The sequence below is a fragment of the Amblyomma mixtum genome, chromosome 1, assembly GCF_055824585.1.
Source record: "Amblyomma mixtum isolate Tamu chromosome 1, ASM5582458v1, whole genome shotgun sequence".
Lineage (NCBI taxonomy): Eukaryota > Metazoa > Arthropoda > Arachnida > Ixodida > Ixodidae > Amblyomma > Amblyomma mixtum.
This window is the reverse complement of record NC_143012.1, coordinates 207,673,774-207,697,984: the sequence shown is the minus strand read 5'-3', so window position 1 is coordinate 207,697,984 and position 24,211 is coordinate 207,673,774. Positions and strand designations below refer to the sequence as shown.

Below are 24,211 nucleotides of genomic sequence, written 5' to 3'. Positions count from 1 at the left end.
AAATACTACACTGTATTTATTAGCCGTGAAGACCTGTCTCCAGTCACTGAACTTATTAAAGCATCTTCCTGTCCACATGGTTCAGGCCAATAGAGACAACAATGAAATAACAAAAAGAAACAGCAGACTCACCGATGTGTGAGCCATCCCGATGCCTGCCAAGGCCTGCGTAGGATCCCTCGGCAATGCTGAGGAGTGAGTCACAGCTGCGGAATGTCTTCAGCTCTGCCTGGAAGGCACGCTCATTGGCTGCCTCGTCCGCGTCAGCGCCCGACGCAGTGGACGGATGCGAGTCGTGACGACGCGCCGGGGCCTCCTGGGTGTTCTCCTCCGAGCTGTGCATCGTGCTCGAGGTCATGGTTGATGTGGAGTGGAAGCTGTCCGATGTGGGCAGCCTCGCCTCACCTGCACAGTTTGCCACCGCAACATGACTAAACATGACTGCAACATGTCACTGCAAAATGACAAGCAACTGAATGTTCAATCTTTTTTTTCACGACCTTTATAAAAAGCACGTAATTATAGTACTAGGACTAGAACCAAACTGATATGTTCTAAAAAAATGGTGGAAAGAAAACTAAAAAAACTTATTATCCAAGCCACCTAATCTTTAAAAATCTAACTGCTGAACAAGCTATAAAATCATTTATTGACAATTTCACCACACAAAAATGTTGAACAGCTTTAGCATTTCTTTCTTGGCAGAAAGCCTGAACAGATCCTTTTTGACTGCTCGCAGAATTCAATACACATTTGTAATCTCCCTAGCGTAGAATAAACTTTGCCACACATCCGGGTCTGCCGACAGCAATGACGAAAGTTCCCTCACACCAATGCACCGCGGTGGCCGACTGTTACAGCAATTTTGCTTTCCATGCTGCGTTCACTGACCCGGCTCGCTTGCATGCGAGCGCGTCATAGATCTCAGGTACTTTGCCCCCCTTGCAGTAAGGCACGGCGAAAAAGCCTTTGTGTTTTGTCATGTCTCATCCTCATGGGAACGGCTAACTCGCGTGTAAATGCAAATTATTTTTTGATGATTTGAGGCTCTGCACTTTGGCAGTACAAAGAAGCCACCACAGCGGGAAACTGCAACTCTATGCCCCCTGGTTTAGCCCACTCGCATGCTTGCACATGTGCGGGTGGTCAGTAAATATACCGTATTTACTCGCGTAATAGGCGCACTCGCATAATAGGCGCACCCCTAGTTAGGGCGCGAAAAATCAATTTTTTTTATTTCCGCGCATAATAGGCGCACCCCGAACTTGGCACTGTGATCAATACTGTATTTACATGATTGCAATCCGACGCCCCGCCACCCCCCGCTTCCCAATCTTTATTTTAACAAAGTTTTTGCTGAACTGACTGCTAGTCCCTACTAGTGCTGCTGCCGTCGCAGCTGCTGCGGACCCACAGCACGTACAACGACATCGCGTAGAACAGCCGCACACAGTTTTTAGGGATGCTCACTTTAAACGTCTGTTTAGAAAGCTTCATCTCCAGCCGGAAACGTTCCCGACTTAGGCCCGCGAAAACCTCGGCGCTTGGAGTCGCGTACGAAAATTTAGGGACGCCGCAGTCGCAACTGCGGCACTTCTCGGCCACGTCGTATTCTCCGACCTGCCGCACGCTTGCCGCGTTCGAGAGCAAACTCCCAGCCGTGTAGCTGTTAAGGTGCTTGCCCGTCGAGCTAGAGCTAAAACATCAAAGCTCCGCGGCAAAGCCATAAACCACGATAACTATCGCGCTACCGCAAATCCCGGCACTTGACAGCAACAACAACAAAAAAAAAAAATGAGCTGGAGATGCTGATGGCGCGAGCGAGGAAAACGATGATGATGATGAGCTTGGCCTTGAGCGCCCTCCGTGGGTGGCGTCAGGAAGCTCCTGTGCGCGTGTGTGGCCTCCGCGATCAAGCGGCCATTGCGCGCAGCCGGAGCCGATCGCAGAGGCCTCGGCGCGTGCATTCCGAAAGTTTCGGTGCGGCTCTTACACGGACCTTTTTTTTTTAACATTTTCTTCGCGAAAACGGGGTGCGGCCCGTACACGAGTGCGTTTACGCGGTGTGTTCAATTTTGCGAGTCGAAAAATTTCCAGAAATTTTACCCCGCGTAACAGGCGCACCCCGAACTTTGAGCCGGGTTTTCTGGAAAAAAAGTGCGCCTATTATGCGAGTAAATACGGTAATATATGACCAGAATTTGCTGGAATTTTAAATGTAACTGAGAAACTTATCTGAGAAGGTATTAACTAGGGGTGTGCGAATATTCGAAATTTTCGAATATATTTCGAATATTATATTTTTAGTATTCGTATTCGATTCGAAATCCAAGTATTCGTGTTCTTTCGAATATTCGACCCGACGCGAATATTCGTATCTAGCCGAATATTCATTGTGAGCACCGGCGTCCATTTCAGTCCGCAAGCCCTATCGACCGAGACATAACAACATGGCGGCACCCAGAGGCAATGCGCGTGCATGAAGGAAAATTTTTCCTTCGAATTTTTCCTTCCTCCAAGGGCCATGCCGTATGCGCTGCTGAGCTTTTTTGTGGCTATACCTGCGAAGCTGCTATAGTCAGAGCTGTGCACGAAATACCTCGCAATACGTGCCAGTTCAGTGCCAAGTGAGCGGGCATTTTCTGTGGCTGGAGGAGTCGCTTCAGCTAGAAGGGAAATAATTCTGCCTGACAATGTGGAGCAGCTGGTTTTCCTTCACGACAACCTTTTATGTTCATCCCAGCAACGCGCTTTTGTGCTGATGGCAAGCTAGCCTTAATCAATGCTGTGTACTAGCCATCCTCTCTGATATTTCCACTCCTCTAAGAATAATGTTCGAGACATTGATACTTTTTGTGCAGCCACACATACCTTTTGTGTTCATTTAATCATCGATAGTTGAACTGTGATGTTCTTTGGTGCTCAAATAAATGTTTTGTAGTAGTTAAATGTGTCTGTCCTTGATTATTCGATATTCGATTCGATATTCGGAATCAAGTATTCGTATTCGTCGAAAAATTTGATATTCGCACACCCCTAGTATTAACCTAAAGAAAAAAAATAGCCAAACTCTATGGGACACCTTTATTGTGACCAATATTGGACGCATGAAATGGGAACTAACCAGAGCTGCACTGTATATTACTGGAAAAATGATGTAGCTGAGTCTTTATTTGTACGTTAGCAGGTTATGTATACTCCCTCTTCACCGCGCCTTTGCACTAAAGAAGTGAGCTAGAAAACAAGGACTATTCAGAAGATTAGTTTTAAAAGCTATAAACATGCTCCAAAAGACTTCCAAGTTCAGTTAACATGCTCTTAAAGGGACCCTGAAAAGCTCTTTGCCAAGGTTAGCAAAAGCCCACGAGAGATCGGTATTCCATCACTTGTCGGCGCACCGCAAAAATTGTTAAGCGAACTCCATCAACACCGAAGATATCGCCGATTAAAAATGATGTTCCTCCCCTCCCCCACATACCACCCTCAACTCATACACGCGGGGCTCGCTCCGAAAAAAAAAAGAAAAGACGGGCCGATGCTCCGCCCATGCATACGTCAAGCAATGGCGCTCTGCTTGTTTACTTCCGGTGGTCGCAGACACATGTGCGAAAGTGAGTGCGATTCACTGCGGTGCGCTGTTGCGAACGGCGTTGCAACGTCCGATCGCAGCTCGTCGCCTGCGTGCAACTTGCTAGATGTCAACGACGAGCCGCGCGCGGCAGACGCAACGACGGGAAGCGGGAGCCAAAGCGAGCACGGAGAGCGGCAGCGTCGTGATGACGTACAGCGCGCTCCTCAGGGCGCTCGGGGCCGAGCCACACCGGGCCGGCCTGCCAGCCTTGACGCCGGCCGCCGGCGAGTGAAAAACGCGCTAGTATTGTTTGTTCACGTTTATAGCAAGCCCTAGGATAGATGCATGTCAAAAATGCATCACTTCTGACGGTCGTTGGCCAATACCGAGCTGATCGTACAAGTGATGAATGCGATACTAGCAAATTTCATCCCATAGCCGCTTTGGCGCTGCTGCGGCGCTTCGCCTGCCTCCTGCTAGCTCCGTTGCTGAAGGCGTCGTGGAAATCGAATATATATTCTATTATGGGACGAGTTCGCAGTAAAGCGATGTGAAGAGTAGGCCTTTTGATATAGCGCAAGCGACTTCCGAAGCGCCGTCAGCGATGCGAAACCATTAGGCCTAGCGACGACTAGGGCAGCCTGGGACCAGCGCGCAGTTCGTCGCCCGGCGTTGCCGCAGTCGGTGTCGTTGCCGAAAGATCCACTTTTTAACAGACATGTTGTCGTTGCTCGAATCTAGAAAGCATCATCTCTGGTAGAATGGCTGTTTTGTATTTCCTTGTGCGAATGTCAAGTACGCCGAGCATGCCGGCCGGCCGACCGGCCTGGATCAGGTCTGCCGGCGTCATAAAAATGAGCTAAAGAGTGTTCTTGACGTAAATAATAAACCCTAGGCCAAGAAATGTGAAAAATGTGTCATTTTTGAGGATCGCTGACCAATACTGAGCTGCTGGTAAAGGTAACAACTGTGATACGAGCAAATTTCTGGCCACAACCGCCTTGCAGCTGCCGCTGGCCTGACGTTGGGGTCCGGCTCGCCTGGCGCCCGCTCGCTTCGCGGGTGAAGGCGTCGCGGAAAGTGACCATACTATTACTTTATTGTGAGATGACGCTGTTGACTGTAAAGCGATGTGTAGAGTAAGCCTTTTATTGTAGCTCAGGCGACTTGCGAAACGCCGGCCGCTGCCTCTTCGACGCGAAACGAGCTATAGACCTTATGCGAAATGCACTGCCATCTAGCGGTCGTCGCGCGCGATCCGCCATGTTGGAGGATAGCCGCCGGATTCACAGCACGTACTGGTGCACGCTCATCGCGCGCGCTCGAGTTTCACCGTCCTCAGTATGCCCACATATTGCTTACTGTCTTGCTTTACGCAGAAGGGTCACACAGACGCCCAGGGAAAAAAGGCAAGAGCACTTGATCTGAGCGCATTTCTATTTTTGGACTGCGATCCCCGACATCGGCGACACAAATGTTGCAGTACCGTCGCTACATGTCGAGACGTCGCGAAACGCATTTCGTTATCGCTATGTAGCGAACGAAATTAGAAATAAGCTTTGTAGGCACGAAGAAAATATCACACAAAAGTAGTTTTTCTCCTGCGATTGCCCGTGAAATGCTGCGATTATCGGCCTCGCAAGAGAGTAATCGTGATCAGCTGTTCAGTGGTACGGGTCGCGCTTTGTGAGAACCGTCGCTCCTAGCGTTATCCGCCGCAGCGGTTACACGCGTTAGTTTTAAGTGTGAATATTTGTTTCGACAGAAACACCAGCAAGTATCAAGTGCCCGTGGCACGGAACGTTTGTGCACTGCAAGTCAGTCAATCGTTTCTGTTAGACCAGGGAAAGGTGCCTATTTTGTGGAGCAACGGCTTGATTGCATGTAGCGATTTCACTTAACCGACTGGTTTCCACGAAACCGTGTGTTGTGTAAAAAAAAATAAAGGACCGTAAGGGAAGCCGCTCAAGCGGTACCATAGTTCCAACTAGTAGCGGGAATGCATAACGCATGTAGAATCCTCCAAAAATCTCAGTGCACAACTGCTTGCTCGTCGTGGTAAAGCCATAGACACTGCTGCATTCACGGGCTACGTGTTTTTAACGGCGATAGTCCAAGAATGGTAAACAGTTGTGTAGTGGGGTCGTGCGAGGACCTAGGGGTCTATGTGGCCGGTAATAATAATAACGTGTTTTCTTTCTCTGTCTAGGGCACTAGGGCAAACTAGGGGCTCTGGGCGCTAGAGCACTAGGGCAAACAAACAAATGCTGTATGAACTTTTCAAGGAAAATGAAAAGCGTCGCATGTTGACAGGCCACTTTTTTCCACACTGCCAACATGAGCGTGAAGTTTACTATCGTTTGCTTTCGGTGTCGACGCAACACACAGAAAACGCTACCACAACAGCAGCAATTCAAGCGGCATGCCCGTTCGCAAAAAGTATCCAACCAAATAAAAACTGACTCAAACTAGACTGAAATGCGCACATTTTTAGCCGTAAACGAAAATTACACTTGCTTCGTACATTTCTTGGTGTTCAGCGTCGGTAAACTGATGTAGGACTCCGTGAAAAACTTGTATCTCCGTACCCGGTGGCGTTCGGAAAGTGTTTTGGACGCGTAGTAAGTGTCTGCGAAGTCGCTTGGAAACTTGGGCATCAGAAACAGGTCGACTGACCATTCAGTCATGTTTACAGGCTCAAGTGACAGGAAACAAGATTTTCGAGCCAGCACAGCAGTAAGGAAGCTAACACAGGGCACGCCTAAATCCAGAGAGCAGAGGCGGAACGAGCTTCAGTCATCCTCCAACATGGCGGATTTACGCTGGTTCTTCTTTTCTCCGATAGATGGCAGCAATTTTGCATAAGGTCTATAGGCCTAGCGACGACCACGACAGCCAGGCAGCAGCAGAGCTCGTCGCTCGGAGAGCCCGCGAGCGGTGCCGTTGCCGAAAGCTCCCAACATAAGCAGGCATGCTTTGTCGCTGCTCGAGTATAGCTGGCAGTCTTTCTGATGACGATCGGTGCCGCGCCGTCCAAGTTTTCGCACATCTGTCTCCTGATTGCTGCTCGAACAGCATGGATCCGGAGCTCGAAGCGCGGCTGCGTGCAGCCACCGCTGAGATGGGCTTCGAGCCTTTCAGTACACGCCATACCGAGACCCACAGGGTGACGACAGCAGCGATATATATAATTCTAGTACACTATAGCAGCGACTCGTCGGCGCAGCTAGGAAACTCGCAAAGGCGGGCGCCGAGATTTGACGAAAACACATGCTTTTGTGAGCAGACGAATTTCCTTCTTTACCGGAAGTACCACATTAATTTCAAGAAATGCGCTGGATTCTTACCTCTGTATACGTATGTTTTAAAAAAATAATAAGCAATCAATAAAATAATATTTCAAGGAGCATCAGTGCTCAGTTTCAAATGAAATGTTGCAAAAATTGCGCGTGACGTCAATTGGCAGAGCCAATGAGAAGGGTCGCCCAGTCCATGGCCAAGGCTGCCCAGTTTACGTCAAGTGGTAGGGGCGGGTAAAAACGCGCGGTGAGGCGTCGCCCTAATCGGCTGTGAACGGCAAGTTTGAAAAAGTGTTTGTAAATTATTGGTTCCACGCGCAGCTTTCTGAATCAGACTAGAATACTCGCAGAGACCACCTCTACAGAGTTGTTGCAATAAAATATGATTGAAGAAACCATTTCAGGGTCCCTTTAATGTACTATCGCAATGGAAAGAGACACGAACAACGCAGCACCTATGGGCTCCGCTGTTCGAAGTTCTTTCGTTTGCGCTTTTACCTGGGTGGTAAGAAAAAGACGCAAGAGTCATCCTAGAATGCAATCACGGACGACTCCAGCATCTTTTTTCTTCAACTGAAGTAAAAGCACGATGAAAAGAAAAGTGAACGGAGGAGCGCCTCTGTTCAGTTCTGTTCATGTTTCTTCCCACCGCAATAGTACATCAGTACTGGCTAGACGAGGTTGAATGTACATGCTATTTACCATACTTTCCTCGTAGCAACACAAATCAGCACAAAGCATGGGACGCCAGATTAAAGACAACAGATGACCACTGGCCCTTTTCATCTGGTGTCCCTTGTCTGGCGCCGGTTTGCGTTGCTACAAAGTACTAACTCAGCTGTTACGCAGTCCTGTTGCGAATTTCTGCATAGCAGCGCTACAAGGTCACGGGGATTCGTTTCTCGGACACCGCAAACTTGCCGAGTGGCAGCAGATCGTTCTCAGCCTCCTCCTCTTCCTCGGCGAGGTCCCTCAGGGAGCGCCCCGCAGGCAGGGCGCCTTCCTCTTCCGCTGTGCTGCTCAGGCGCTGCTGTTGCTGGTGCAGCTTGGCCGACGACGAGGACAGGGCAGAAGAGATGTCCCCGTCGCCACGAAGCAGCGGGCTGCCCAGGACATCAGCACTCAGGGAGCTCTGCAAGGCAGGCAGAACAAGTCACGGAATTCAAGGAACAAAAATTTCCCAGCTCATACAGCTCTCGCATCCAAACAGCGAGCTCAAAGAGTGCTAGACATTGTCGAGGCACACAGTTCCCCAAAATCCGGTTCCAAGTGCATCAGCCACTCAATTCTGTGCCATTCTTAGAGAAGGAACATGCATGTAAATATAGAAAAGACGAAGAGGTCTTTGTTTTGTTCTATCCGTTTTTTTTTTTTTTTACTCTTTGGTTAAACCTTTTTTTTCTTTTTTCTGCTAGGGGCATGTATTTGTCTATCTATGCCATCCAGTAAAGTACCCCCTGTGATAATCAGCATGCACTAAACAGTTGTATTCGCTTTTATTTTGCACATTCTCATCCCTCCGTAATGATATACAGTCGAACCTCGATGTAACGAACCTCAATGTAACGAAATTCGCGATGTAACGCATTTTTTTCATTTCCCAATCACTTCCCCATTGAAAACCATGTATTTTTTTCGCAATTTAACGAAGTAATTTTGCTCCGCGCTTTCGATGTAACGAAGTCCTTGCGCATCGCATGCATGTGCCAGGAGCTACCTTGACAATCGAATGAGAGCTAAAAGTTTAGCCGAGACGAAACGCAGTTTGTATTTGCCCTTTTACGCGCCAATTTTGCCGGCAGTGTGCGAGAACGTACCGCCGCGCCATCTGTCGTGCGCATACAAAGCCCGCGGCATGGAAGTTTCAAGACGCGCCGCGCCATGACGCCACTGGTGAGCTGTAGACTCTGAACGTGAAAGCGCAAACCGGAATTTTCTTGCAGCGTCCGTTCGTTGTTTTTTTTTTTTTTGCGTGCGATGTCCTTGTAGGCGAGTGGCGAAGGGGGTAGAGGGGAGGCGTGGCGTGGGAGGCGCGCGCGGTGCATTCTGGGTGGGCGGCTTCGGCGCGCTCTCGGCGCGGCCCGCGCGAAATGCAGCCGGCTGCATTCCGCGTCAGAGCGCGCCGGTAGCCGCCGAACACGCTGGCGATCGGGCGCCGCTGTTTCGCGGACGTGACGTCGCCGTGCCGCGCGCGCACGCGCGCTCGCGCTACGTCGGAGTATAACCGCGCCGCGAGCACAATCCCACCGCGCTGGCGTGAGCGATGCGAACATTTTTCTTTATTTTTCTCTGATGCGTCCCCGGCTGCAAATGTTCAATGCTGATGATGATGATACCAGTAGCGACATCTTGTGGCGGCTTTCAGTACTAGGCGCTGCGCTCGTTCTTTTGCTATGCGCACACGAAAAATGATGCCGTCGCGGTGTTTGCTATCACTCATGCTCCTGATGTAGAAAAAAACATCCGGTGCCCTTGTTAGCGATACTATTACTCGATTTTCTTGTGTATTTCCTCAATAAGTGATTTACAAGTTCCCATCAACAAGCAGTGTTCCTGAACCAGTTATACTTTATTTTGACAGCTGAAACATGGGAACCTCGACGTAACGAAATTCGCGATGTAACGAAATTTACGGCTGCAAGTAGGACTTCGTTATATCGAGGTTCAACTGTAAATGAAAAATATTCATTGTTTCCGAGGTATATTTAAGAATTTCTTGATGCTAAGCCTAACCAGGTACGACGCACACTGTTGTCATAGCAACAAGTGGGTGTTGTGAGGTTTAGGGCGCAAACACTCTGAATTACTCTTCTGCACCTATGTACAAAATTGTGTAATATGTATGCGATGGTTGCAATGCTGAAACATGCTTTTGACGATGAAGGAAGGTGGCACTCGCAGGAGCATGCAGTCACTTTTTTTTGTAGCAGCACATAATGTGAGAAACCCAGAATAAAATAATGTGACAAAAATGGGTCTACAGTACAACCTCAGTACAGTGAAATCTCGATACAACGAACTTCGCGGGGTCGCGAATAATCGTTCGTTATTTTGAAATATCGTAATAACGAAAGACTCGCGAAAAAAGGTAGTAGTATTACTGGACAATGAAAATACTGTACCTTCAGGAAGGGCACACGACAAGCTATGCAATTTTCAAACAGGAACGCAAACGAGAGGTTCAGCGCTCGTTTATTTGAAGAAATCCGCGATTCTGGCGGGTGCGACACAGGCGCCCCAGGACGAACTCTTCAACGTCAACTTTTTGGAGCACAGAATCAGGCACATCGCTACAACGTCCGATGAATGTGCGAAGTTAGCCTATGGATGCAAGAACCTCCGCACTAGACACAGGTTCGGCCGCTTGGTCTGCAGGCGGCGAGTCGGCATCGTCGTCCAGTTCATTTTCTTCGCCGCGCTCTCCATACTCGCGAACGCTGCTCACGATGTCTTCTACAGTCAGGGGCAGCATTTTCCGACTCGGCGTAGTCGGCAAAAGTTAACAGAAGAGTCTACAGAGAGTTTCGCAGTGACTTCAGTCCGCACCTCTTTTGCGCTGTCGTCATCCGTGCTATCAGCGTCATCGCAGCCTTCTGTGTGAAGCGGCGATTTCACCAGGCCAGCTTTCCTCCAGCAGTTGTTGATGGTCGAGGCCTTTACGTTCCACCACACCCCAGTTACCATTTCGGCAGCCTGGCGGACATTTATGGCTGTTGGGAGTCCGAGCCGAAGGTTTAACAGCGCTGCACTAGGCGCTTCCGAAACGATGTGTTTCCTTAAGCGTGAACTGCCGTCGCTTCATCTTGACGCTGGCGCCCGCAGAATTCATCGTCAGCACAGTCAACACGCAGCGGCGAGAAACGACTAGGCCTCGCGTTCGCGGCGGCCGCACACAAAAAAAGAAAAGCGCGGAGGTAGTCTAGTCACATGCACACCCACGGCCGCTCTCGACGCGCGCGCTCTCTCGCTCTCTTAAGGAGAGAGCGCGCAGGAGAGAGCGAGAGAGAGCGCGCTCTCTCTTAAGGAGAGAGCGAGAGAGCGCGCGCGTCGAGACCGGCCGTGGCACACCGTGGGAGAAAAAAAAAAAAAACGGAGGAGGAGAGACGAGCCAACTTCCGGTTGCGAGGCGGCTTCGGATTGGACTGGATTGTATCGGATGCCTGCCCTTGGCGATTAGCAGAGCGTGTGCCTCTCGGGGAGTCGGCTCACTTCTCCGGGGTAAGTTCGTAATAATGAGGTGCATTTATAATAGGTGGGCAAATAAATTATGCTCGTTATTCTGAAATGTTCGGTATTTTGAAATTCGTAGTAGTGAAATATTTTCACATTGAAAATATAGATATTTTGGCGGGGATTTTGAAAAAGTTCGTAAATATGAAAAATTCGTTAATGTGAGGTTCGTAGTAACGAGATTATACTGTAATAGGATCACAACTGATATGAATTTCGGTACGATACAAATTTGTGAAATTCCCTGGCAAAAGTGCATTCTGTACAGTAGACAGGAGAATGCTCTCCCGTGCCGTTATGGTTTATATGTAGTCTTTGCCAAAAGTAACCAGGCTGCATGGTTTGCTTCTCATTCGTATAGTAGAACCCTCACGGCTTCCCTAAAGATCAAGAAGTTCTTTTAAGGTGAGGGCAGGGGTTCTCCTTACCATAAAGAGATTTAGAGCTTGAGGGCTAACATGACAGCCTTAATATACGATTGAGAAGCAAACTGTGCAGCCTGGTTACTTTTGGCAAAGACTGTACGTGGCAGCTGCCAGACTGCTCACCTTCAGCTTAGAAGCAGGGATCCTGCGGGGGCTGTCCGCACAGGCTGACGCAACGTTTCCATTGACGTCACCAGGTGTGCCCGGCACCTGACCTTCACCGGAAGGGCCCAGCAGTGGAGCCAAGGGCTCGGCTGCAGACGTGGACCTCTGGAAGACGCCGAGTGAGCGGCCGGAGCCACAGCAGGGGCCAATGACCGAGCCAGTCATGCTTAGGTCTTGCAGTCGCAAGGGCAGGTCATCGCCAGTCACCGAGCTGCTCCGGCTGCCATGTCCTTTCCTGCCTCCGCCGCCACCCCTCGGAGAAAAGGGTTTTCCAAGGGGGTTGTGGGGCCTGGTGGGAAGACCAAATATGGGCACATTTAGTTGGGGCACTGACAAACAAGACGCAATATCCTCCCTGATGTTCATCTGACATTAGCAGCCTGGCAAAAGACTGCACAAACCAGAAGGGGTGCTCACAAAGGCAAGACAAAAGCAGCCTTTGAGCACCATTTGGTGATACTATACGCCACCAAACCACATGCTCAGAGCAGCCTGTAGTGAGGATGGTGCGGGGAAAAAATATTAAAGAAAAACAAGTCAAGGCACCCCAACCAAAGCCTTCTATATATTTCCTATGCCTGGTCACCTGCTCTTGTGAGGCCGTTCACCACCCTCGTCTGATCGTTTCCTCTCGCACCTCCCAAAATCGCTTTTCCCGCACGTCTACAGTCACAAGCTGGTTCCCTTGCATTCCAAGCACTTTGCCTGGCCTTGTGGAGCAGGATAATAAAGTTAAATATAAAAAAAACGACATGCGACAGTCCACACAAGCGCATTTCGCTAGCATACATTGTTGAGAAAATTGTACAATGATGTAATCTGAGGGTTCAATCGATGCATGTGAAGTGAGTGACCTCAAAAAAGAATCGCTTACAAGGGAACAAAATTGTCCTAGTGCGCTTTTTTTTAACACACGCTTTACAAGGTGTCCTTTGAAAGGTGATGTATGAGACCAATGAGGCCGGGTGATCTTATTTCCCTGCAGGCCAGAGGAACCTGGCTCAGCCAGTTCGCTGTTTCAGGAACTAGCTCGACAGAAGTGCTACCTACCACAAACTTTGTTGCCATTTTTTGGGCTGCACATGCAGCAGTCCCAAAAGTATAGCAGTCAGGTCAGGAAAACCTGACCGTCCTACTGCAGCTGCGAAATTAAGGCTCACTCACATAACAGTAGTATGCGTGCAATGTAACGGCAAAATAAACCAACCTTAATTAAGTCTTATGACAGCATGAGATACAGAAGTTGTCAGTGTCCGAGCATCACTCAATGGCTTTGGAACTGCTTTTTATGAAGCTCTGCAATGGGGTTTCCCTGTCTGCGACGGCCTCAAGGTTCAGTTCAGTCTGGAGGAATATCATTCCTCGCATATGTGCTTGGAGCGGAACACCACTACAAGTGCATTGCGTCCAAATGGTCACCAGGAAGACGCACTCACCTGCAGAGCTCAGTTGTGTCAGAATCTGGCCGCTCGTCAAGAAAAGCGCACGCCCTCGAGTCTTCTTCGTCATCGTCCAGAGGTGGCAGTGGGACCGAGTCCGTGTCCAGGTACTCAAAGTCATCGTAGAATGTGGGGATCACCACAGTGATGTGCTGTCAGGAGAAGAAGGCAGGAAGGAAACACCCAAAGGGAATGCTTGAAACGAGGCAGAACTGGGCGAGGGTCTTTTTTTTACCCCCCAAAATACACTGCAACAGTTTTTGCTCGCTCAAATCCTGTGCTGCTACAATCACTCAACCTTCCACTTTCTCGATTAGAAGTTTACTATGCCAATATATATTTACAAGTATCTATTCACACAGAAAAAGTATTTGCAAACAAGCTTGCCGTAAGAACAGCTTTCTAATAAGTGACATTTGCACAACTTTCGTAAGATGTTAATTTTTGCATGTTGTATCCTACTGCAGCTGTGGCCTAGCAGATGGGAGCTACCACCTTGTCTGATTGAACAATCTGCTGGCCTGTTCCATTTCCCTGGACAAGAATTGCCCGCAAAACCCTGCCCACAATCTTTATAGCCAAAGCACAGATACCTTTGAAGGCGTATCTTCATCACTACTGATGATATCGTTACTGCTAATCCCAAGTGTGCACCAAATCAGTTCAAGTTTCATGCATAGCTATAGCAGCAAAATAATTAAGCCTAACATTCATGTCACATAATCCAAAGAACAGTCTAGATTGTTGCGAACAAAATAAGTACTAGTCACCATGCACGAATGTATGCAACAGTTTCACACCAGAATTTTCCCCTTGCTTGGTGCATTTCAATAAAATTTAGAAGTTTGAAATAAGAACATGCAATGCCATGTGGAGCCAACTTCACAGCTATAGCATGTGGCACATGATGGAAACAATGTACACAAAAATCCACATTCACCCCTACAGGTACCTGGTGATATGCACCCCTGCATGGCCAGCTTTCCAGCATGCATGCACCCATTTGCAACAAGGTCCCCCAAGACAGCAGCCGAGGCATACCTTTCCCTGGAGCTGGTTCTGCGTGTAGCCAAACAGCATGAGGGAGAAGTTTGTGTTGCACGAGTGGATCGATCCGTCCGGCAACACTGTGATCATGCCACTGATGTTGGCAAACACCCACACCACACCCTTGTAGACACTCGCCACCGACGCCGCCGGGCTGCCATCTTTCCCGGTGCTGTCGTCGCAGTTGGCACGCTCGCTCGGTTCGGCCCCGTCCTCGAAGGAGACGGGCTCGATCAAGATGCTCAGGGGAAACGTGCTGCCATCGCGAGTGCGCCCCGTGGCCTGCTGCTTGCGCACCATCTGCACAGAGGTAACAAGTAATAGTAATAATAATAATAAGTAATTGTGCCACCACTACTGCAGTATAACTGTGAAACTGGATGAGCTGTCAATGCTTTGTGGGGTACACGAGTATCACATGGTGTTGTCAGATGTTGAGAGGCTACAAAAAAAAATAGTGAAATCTTGCAGCTGTGTAAACATCACCACCAGCCTCAGTCCTGTACCAGCTGTGACCAACTTATTCCTGCAAACTTTCTAACCTAATCCGTCCGCCTGACTCTCTGCCATCCCCTACCATGTTTACCTTCCCTTGGAGTCCACTGTTCTTCCAAGGGACCATTGGTTGTGTTCCCTTCGCATTACACTCCTGGCCCATGCTCATTTGTTCCCTGTCCAACCCTGCTCTCTTGCTGTCCATTAACGTTGTGCCTGTAATTTTCTATATTTATGTGTAAACTTAGGCTGCGATAAATTTGCATCCCATAGCTCCAGATAACAGGACTACACTGCCCTGGCACTGCAAGGACTGATTGGTGGGTCTTTGCATGCCACTGCAACCCTGGGGGGTAATGAGGCAGGGATCACCTTGACCACTCCATCTTGGCAGGTGGGAAGAACGAGGGAAGGAATGATGTCGGTGATGAGGGTGCCCTCGAGCTCCGCACCATCCGAGTATCCACACAGGGCAGCCAGGCTCTTGTCTGCACTCAGAATCTGGCCCTGGCAGTGAGGGAGGCAGTGAGGATGAACACTGAGCGTACACACTTGAAACTAGATCACTTTTTTTTCTATCAACCACAGTTTCTTGCACACAGACAAGCAAAGCTATTGTCATATTTACTAGTGTAATGAGCCCACAAAGCTATTACAGTATCTACTCACGTAATTAACTGACCTTTTTCTTTTTCAGAAAAGTGAACATAAATTTTGGGGAAGGCTTCATTACGTTGGGAAAAAGGTTAACATTTTCTTTGCAAAGTTGAAATTTCATATCATTTGTCTGTCCTTGATGAAAAAAGTGCACGGTTGACAAGCCATGTCCCCACGTCACTAGTGTTCATGTGTGGCCGGTGTTTAGCATCATATGCATCAATTGGTGTTTGGTGCATCAGGGCATGATCCTACGATTTTGCAATAGTCGGCGGCAGTGGCCAATTGCAGAGAGATAAAGCAAATGTGCTGAATACCGGCCCTGAAGTGTATTCTCATTGACAAAAGTGGGAAGTGGGTTCATTGTTTGAATAAATACGGTAACTGTGCCCTAAGCAATGCTCTAAGACATTAAACACAAAAATAATAAAAAATCCTAGACAAAATTCCTCAAATCTTCATAAAGGGCACACAACAGGTAAAATTCAGTGCAAATTTTTACACACAGACTTTTCGTAGGAAATTTAAAACTTCGCAATGCATGAAGCATTGCTGGAAATATGGGAAGTAGTCCAACACCTTCAGCATAGAGCTCAGTTATTCATTATATGCATCAAATTAGGTCACCACTACAAAACAGTCCAGAAGTAATGCAAAGCTGATGTGCCATTTTGCTCTAAACAGCACAAATAGACTGGGGGACAACAGAACCTGATGAAAGTGAGAGCGAGAAGCAATGAGAATACTATAACACTGGCGTGTTGGTCCTACCCTGGCAGAGTCAAAAGTGACGACCGCAGTTGTCCGCTGCACCGGCTCCATGACGACCAGGCAGCGTGGTTCAGAATCAGATTCCAGCTTGCGCACCCACACCGACACTGGGACCACCTTTCCATCATTGTCGATGAGGTCCATCTGTGCAAACAGAAGGAATGATGCTTCCCTCGCATAGGCTGCACCCGCGAGATGTGTGGCATATCGTATTCACTCACATAACAAATGCACTATGATATTACACGCAGCTTCTATATTATATACTAGAACAAGGAAAAAGTTTAACTTGACCACAGTGCAAATTCCGCACAGTACACACACCTCCCAAATTAGCACCAATGCGCATACATTCATCTTTGCCTAATTTCTGCCATGACTGTTTTCCACAATTACATGAGCAAAGGAACATTATATTAAAAACAGTAAACTACAAATCTGCAGAAAATGATAAAAAAGAAACAATACAGTACTGTAGCTGCAACACCTTTATATATCGAAGCAACTATGAGCTTAACATAGAAAGTAACTTCAGATCTGCCATTCATTGGCCTACAGCCTGCTTCAGCACATAAATGTGTAAGGTACCCGACTCCGCAACACATTGCACGCTACAGCAAGAGACTGATCAGTTTATTAGCATACTGACACCTTTGTGGCAGTAGTATTGTGGCAGTGAAAGGTGATAATGAACAGAGCACTAAACAGCTACAACAAAGTGATCTCGCATCGAACAACACATGGTTGGTTTATGAGGTTTAACGTCCCAAAGCGACTCAGGCTATGAGGGACGTCGTAGTGGAGGGCTCTGGAAATTTCGACCACCTGGGGTTCTTTAACGTGCACTGACATCGCACAGTACACGGGCCTCGAATTTCTCCTCCAAAGAAATTCAGCCGCCGCGGCCGGGATCGAACCCGCGTCTTTCGGGTCAGCAGCTGAGCACCATAGCCACTGAGCCACCGCGGCGGCCTCGAACAACACGTGCCTTTAGGACTGTTGCTTAGCCTCTGATCTAACACGCGTGTACCAATTCAGGCTAATGCTCACTGCCATATTATGAGAGCTGCCAATGTTCTGCTGTTCCACTTGATACGAAGGTGCTGCTGAACTTCAACAAGCTTATTCAGGTTAGAAAGCACTCACAAGAGAGTGTAAACACTGACAAAAGATGAAAAAAGGCTTTTTAGAAGAAAAAATTTATGTATTTAATACCATTGGGTTACGCAGAAGTATTTGCAGACAGTACTAAAGTTTCACCGTACAGTGTCACTTATCTCGATCTATGCAATTTTTAGTGTCAAGTTAGAATGGAGATCCCCTTTTCTAATTGGTAACACCACCCTGGCTTTATCAGTACAAAGCAAGATCTTATCAGTACAAAGCAAGATTAAGCAGATCACGTGACTGGTATTTCAGCGGATGCAGCCCCGAGGAACAACAGGCCATCACTTGCCACTTTGCCAGCGATGACGACCACCTCTCCCGCAGCGTCCACATCGGCCTCGGTGAGCGCGTACTGGCCCTTCTTCATGGCTAGGAACTCGGAGAGGCGCCGGTTGCCCACCTGGGTGCTGAGAACGCCCAACAGGGCACAGGCTGCCTTGTTGGCCGTCAGGATCTGCAAGACCCAGCAGTGGCAGGACTGAGCACTGCGCTGCCTCAGTGGAAGTGCACCAGTGGCACTGGCATTAAGAGTAAAAAGTAGAAGCATGCAAAGATAAAATTTCTGGGTTGCAAAGCAAATACGAATGATAATTATTGGTTGCGAATAAAATACGAATGATAATTATTGGTTGCTAATCAAATACTTTCGAATATTAGTGTACAGCTGTTCACGCCAGCTGTACACCACCACTATAGCCTGACACGGTGTAACACAGGTTGGTTCGCCACACAAGGTTAACCCTAGCCACCAGGAAGAGAGAAGAACCAAGAAGCGAGAAGACAAAAGAGTTGTGAGAAAGAAGATAGAAAACTATAAGATAGAGGGGAGGATAGGAAAAGGTGACTGCCAATTTATCCCGGTTGGGCACGGCCGGGGGTGGCATCTACGAGAAGCTGGGGCCAAAGTGGTGAGCTTCCTCCACCGAGAGGCCTTACAAGTCCAAACGCTCGGCATCGGCTCAACCACCAGGATCCCCTTTTCCCCGGACATGGCGATGCCACGCATGGCTAAACATGGGTGCTTGGGTCCATGGTGGTGCAGTGCTCACCATCATCCCCTGGCGGGGATGTCCCTGCGGACGCTCGGGAAGGCGTGGTGTCACAACTCACCAACATCTACATGTAGCAGATTCCCCTGAGGGCTAACTGAAAACATCCGAGTCTGCACTGAAGTAGGTGGAATATAATCACCTCTGGATGGCGATCAATGTACTCCTCAGATATCTGCCGGATGAAAATCGGTTATGCTTAACTTGTTGGCTAAATCCCAAAAGAAAGAGGACAAGTTCTCACCAGGTTTGACCGGAAGACTGTGAACAAGGTACATTTCCTGCTACATTGTTCAAGACTGTTAATCTCCTTGGTCATACTGTCAACGGGGAAATGACTGTCGAAGACAGCGATTCAACCTGTGATTGTAGGTCAGCAAGCTCAGCCAAATTAGTGGTCACTGTAGAAGGAACTCAGTCATATCCTGACGAAAGGAAATCCTCAGCAGAGGATTGCATGTCTTTGACTGCTGAAGCAACCTTTTTGCTGGTTTCTTTGACCAACAATGCTTCCTCAATTTTCACCATCAACACTGCAACAGTTGTCATCAGGGAATCAAGTTTCACGCGTTTCAAATGTCGGCCACCTGGGATTCCTCAACATGCACCAAACACCAACACATGCACCAACATGCACCAAAGACTACGTACGTAGCACTCTAATCACGACCGCAGCTCACCTGCGTGGTAGAGGCATTGACGGTGACCACCGCCTTGCCCTGCTGCAGCAGAGAAGCCAGTGCCGAGGAGGGGGCTCCCAGGCCTCCGCCGCTGTAGAAGACCCAGCTGCCGCTGAGCAGATTAGTGCTGCCACCGTGCGACGGCTGCAGCTCGGGGGGTCCCGATGGCCCGCCAGCCCCGTAGCCGCTGCCCCAGCTGCCAAAGCTGAAGGCGCACAGCGCGGAGCCCCGCAGCTTGCTCAGCGAACACCTGTGGACACACACACATGGGGCGAGGCTTCTTTCAACAGCCACTCGGCCAGAAAGACAATTTGAAGGACGTCCCCTCATTCGAGCAGATCAAAGGAGAAACCATCAGACGACGACACCACTGGATGTCAGCGGAGAGCGCAAACAAGGCAGGTTACATCCAAATGCCATTTTCCTCATTTAAGACAGCTACTACTCTCATCATAAGATGTTATAAACATGAAAAGGCATAGCTGATGATCGTTGCTAAGGGGTGCATAGACAGTGAGCATACAGTGCTCAATGCACTCGGTGGATGGCCTCATAGTAGTCTATGAATAGACAAGACACTGAACAACTTCACAATGCAAAAGTGCTGAGTTGAGGTCAGGTCAGCGAACAGAAAAAAGATCCACACAGATGTGTATCATTCGCTACACTGTGAGGGCAAGGAAATTAGCCAAGTCAGAAAAGCAGGATTTTTGGCACTGGTACGGGGCACGACACTGGTGGGAGATGCAACAAATCATGGCCTGAGATCCTATAGGCAAAGATTAAAACGAGCGCCGTCCCTCCGTGTGCTGGCCAAGAAACTGCTTTTAGCCATGTCCCCCAATGCAATGCTGCCCTCCCCTAAACAAACCGACACAGAAAGAAGGAAAGGTGTGTCTCGTAGAATGAGGATCAGCCTGCAGAATCGTTTGACTGATACGCTAAAGACAAACCGCCGCACAGCACGGCATGAAAGTAACAGGCGTAGCTCACCTGCGCTGCTGCTGTGCTCCCCCACCTGCCATGGCCCCATCGGAGTGCCGGTCTGAGCGACACGCACGCACCACTCGGTCTAGTGGTGTCAGGGGGCTGCTGCCTGTCACGGGCCAGCCACGGCTATGAAGACTCTTCGGCGGTGACAGCTGCACCAAGAAGACCACACTCCGTCAGGTCATACAGTTGACAAAAAAAAATTACGGATGGCACTTAAGACTACTTACGTGTCTTGGAACACAAAAGTATTGTTTTTCCTTCCTTTTTACTTCTATTTAAAAAATTGTTTGCTCTTTCTAATGACTCATCTACTCATTAGCATACAGTCATAAGGCAACACATATACTAGGTTCACCGTTGCTTGCCAAGAAGCAATGCGGTTTGTCGCCCATGGGTTGCGATCTCGCCTCGCAATCTGAAAGTCCTGGGTTCACTTCCCTGCGCCTTCGGGAGAATTTTTTCTTTTTGATACCACGGTGACATCACCTTGGATTTTTCGTGCAGCGGTCAGTCAACATCGGGTTTTGTTGGCAATGGGCCATAGAATGCTTTCACATTAAAACGGGCCCTTTGCTCTTAACTTGGGAGTGCTGGTGTGGTGGACAGTAGTTGATGGCATTATGATGCTCAACAAGCAATAAACACACACAAGTTGCCCATAAAAATTGCATCGCATTATTTATGGCCGCTAGTACTCATATTCATCACTGTACACCCTAGCCCACTTATGGGAAATGCACCTTACGCATAAAAATGAATACTTGAGAACAGCATCACAAACACCCATCACACCTAAATAGAGATATGACATCAAAAATCTGTGCTAAGGAAAGAAGAAGAAAGGAAAAAAAGGTGCACGAGAAAATTTACCTGACCCAAGGACACCCAACATTTTACACAAAAGCAAGAAGTGTTAGTATTTGTGAGCATAAGAAGCAACACCATCAAGTTTTAACAACTATAATTGCTGCCTGAAATAGCCTCTACTTGGAAGAGTTTACACACATTTATTCAGGCACACATACAATAAACATGAAAACAGATCTGAGACTTACTAAGAACTGACTGCATGTCTCCTCTCTTTGCTCTTTTAGTCATGTCATTTTTTTATAATTTAATTATATACCTTATTATATACCTAATATACACTTTTAATTATATATACCTTAATTATATACGTTTACTACCACACAAGTAAAAAACAAGGCACTTCTTCCAGCTATGTGAGAGTTTGAAGAAAAGTAACGGAAGTAATGGTTGCAGCTGAAAAGGAAGAAACTGAATATTTCGCAATGACATTTGTCTACTTGCATGACACAGAAATGAAATGAAAAATATTCCCAGGAAGTGTCAAGACGTAGCTACATCATTTAGTGCAACAGTTATCCCACAGCTACAATGTCTTGAGATGAGCTAAGAACTACTAACATGTATGGACCATCCAAAGAGGGTCTTACCTAAACGGTGTTGCCCGTCGTGGACGTCACCTTTTTATGGCATTATTTATCAAGCAAACTATGCAGAACCCATGAAGATATATTTCTGCATGCGTATTTCTGACCCAATTCCAGTTCTTTCCTCCAACCACCACAAAAGTGAACAAAACACTGTGCACAAACAAAGACATCGCGACCTGGAATCTGTTTGGTTGCTTACACTCTGCTTCCAGCCACCAAGGACTGCATGTGCTACTAAAATTTCATGCCAGTGAAAAAAGTACTAATGATACACATGGGCAAGAAATGAAGCACTATGAACTACATGTCATTGCATACAATACAGCATACAGCCCAGAACAATCACAAAAGGAGGCAATATAAAAAGCAACACCTGAGCATCTATCTTAAACTGAATACAGTCATGAAATATATGAAGCCTTTGCATCATGTTGGGTTTAATGGCACATAGGCAACTAAGGCCACCACGTGCTAAGCTCAAGGCATAGGAAAAGCTTTCTGCAGTTTTATAGAAATGTTAACATCGATGGTGAAGAGGGCCTAAAACGTTGGTACTACCTAGTGATGACAAAGGAAAGTAATTTTAGAAACGACTATTAATAAAAGCTTTAGAGAGGGTTCGGTAACCTCAGCGGCCATCCTTGGCTGGGCAAGGGTCTGGAGGCTACCAATGAACTAAATAAAGACCCCAGCCTTTTTCTCAGGAGTGAGGAAGTGGCTGAGGTGCATTATAAAATGAAGCGAAGCACTGGGTAAGAACTCATCTCCTAAAAAGCTAAAAACACAAGACATGTCAACAATTTCATTATCAATTAAAGGGGTCATGACATCAACTTTCAAACTCAAGCTCTTTATTATGTGTCGTTCGCTATACATCTCAGAACAACTGGACGGAAATATGAGCTCATTTGGTGCAACCAATAATTTGTAATTGAATTTTTATGTTTTCTTCAGAACCGTGTGGCAGTCAGGCAACATTGGCCCGCTCGCAGTTCGTCAGGATATAAACTGACAGTCATGTGCTAGCTCACGACTGAAGGACAGAACTGCGTGTATAGTGTGGATAGGAGAGTGAGTTGTTCTTTGTTCAGGCTTGGGGTGTGGTGGGGTGAAAGGGGGAAAGCTGGAGGGGGACAAAGGCAACAGAGGCCTGTGTCCTTCCCTCTTCTGTCTGGCTGCTACCCAACACAATGTACCAGGACTGTGTGCATGGCAGTTTTGCAGCAGACCACAATGATGTCAATGACATCACTCAAGCTGCTTCAATATGGCCGCCGCTGCCAGGGGCAGAGGCTTAGAGCCGATAACTTCAAATTAAAATTTCTAGCTCAAATGTGCACGTAGAGCCCCACCCTTTTTTTTTTTTGTTCAGTATACATAATAATGTCATGGCTAGTAGCTGCAACGTAAAAGCAGGATTTGTTGGCAGACCATGTCATGACTCCTTTAAGAGCAGCGCTGGGTGAAAAGGGAAGCATTCTTTATAAAACTGAGCAAAAGTCCTTATTTCTAATTTTTTCATGTACTGAGCATGAGAATAAAATATGGTTTACTGTGAGTTAACCTCCATGTTTTTCACATAGGGATTCGTCTTGTTTTGTCAGCAGGAATTTGTGTGTCAGGTGAGCACGCCCAATGTGAAGTCGACATAAGATTACTTCTATGAAATGTTCCTGATGCCTGCATGATTTCTATTCTTTCAAGATGGGCTCAACTAAGTGTAGTTTGTTGTTAACTTCACTTTCCTAAGCCACTTGCCATTTATCTTTCAACTTAGTGTGTATTGTGAGACAGGAGACAGAGCGCAGGATGGAGCGAGCTTTAATGGCACCCGCAAGTATGGCGACCAACCCTTCGAAGAAGAAGATGATCGATGATGATGGATATGTACAGATGAAGACGAAGATCGCATGTTGTGCTTACACTTTCTCCCCTCGCGTACGAAAGCGACCGGCCCGGGCGCAGATTAGAGCACAGTAGTGCGACGGGCAAAGGGTTTGAGGCGTGAAACATGAACAATCTCGGCACCTCGGCAACGACGATCATTAACAGGATGAACAGGGGCAACGCGATAGTTCACCGGGGACGTTTGTTCGAGTACAGTATACGGACCAATATAACGGCTCAAAAATTTTTCACACAATCCCGGGGTACGCACTGGAGTCCACAGCAGTACGTCATCACCAGGGTGAAAAAATATGGCACGGTGGGAGAGATCATAGGTGTTTTTCCGGGAGGCTTGGGAGGCGTCGGTATTCAGGCGGGCAATGGCACGGCAGTAGGTGAGACGAGAAGTAAACTGTTCGTGAGAGAGTCTGGAAGAGGTTGAGGGGGCGGAGAAGAAAGACGCTTCGAGGGTGAAGGTAGGTTGACGTCCATACACAAGGAAGAATGGGGAGAAGTTGGTGGTTCTTTGCACGGCACTATTGTATGCAAAGGTAATGAAGGGAAGCATGGTGTCCCAGTTGGTGTGGTCGGGCTGGATGTAGGTGGCTAGCATATCGGACAGCGTGCGATGAAAGCGCTCTGTGAGCCCATTGGTCTGAGGGTGATAAGCTGAAGAGGTTTTGTGCACGGTTCTGGAGGCGTGAAGAACTTCGGCAAGGATGCTGGAGAGGAAGGACTTGCCGCGGTCACTAATAAGGACACGAGGAGCTCCATGGCGCAGAAGGATGGCGTTCAGGAAGAAGTGGGCGATCTCTGAAGCAGAGCCGGAAGGAACAGGGGCCGTTTCAGCGTATCTAGTTAAGTGGTCGATGGCAGTGA

General features: G+C 47.9%; 1 protein-coding gene across 3 annotated transcripts in view; it reads right to left on the bottom strand.

Annotated features, from left to right (window-relative positions):
• Positions 1–24,211, bottom strand: part of Pask (PAS domain containing serine/threonine kinase) — a 76,486-nt gene that overhangs the window by 10,707 nt on the left and 41,568 nt on the right. For all 3 annotated transcript variants that reach the window (XM_089562683.1, XM_089562696.1, XM_089562691.1), the window contains 10 exons: positions 19,989–20,137; positions 18,996–19,245; positions 17,556–17,720; positions 16,100–16,243; positions 15,044–15,178; positions 14,171–14,476; positions 13,127–13,281; positions 11,649–11,979; positions 7,792–8,002; positions 133–405 (listed from right to left, as the gene is read on the bottom strand). In XM_089562683.1, coding sequence (XP_089418809.1) covers positions 133–405; positions 7,792–8,002; positions 11,649–11,979; positions 13,127–13,281; positions 14,171–14,476; positions 15,044–15,178; positions 16,100–16,243; positions 17,556–17,720; positions 18,996–19,245; positions 19,989–20,137 — 2,119 coding nt within the window. The remainder of the gene's footprint in view (positions 1–132; positions 406–7,791; positions 8,003–11,648; positions 11,980–13,126; positions 13,282–14,170; positions 14,477–15,043; positions 15,179–16,099; positions 16,244–17,555; positions 17,721–18,995; positions 19,246–19,988; positions 20,138–24,211) is intronic.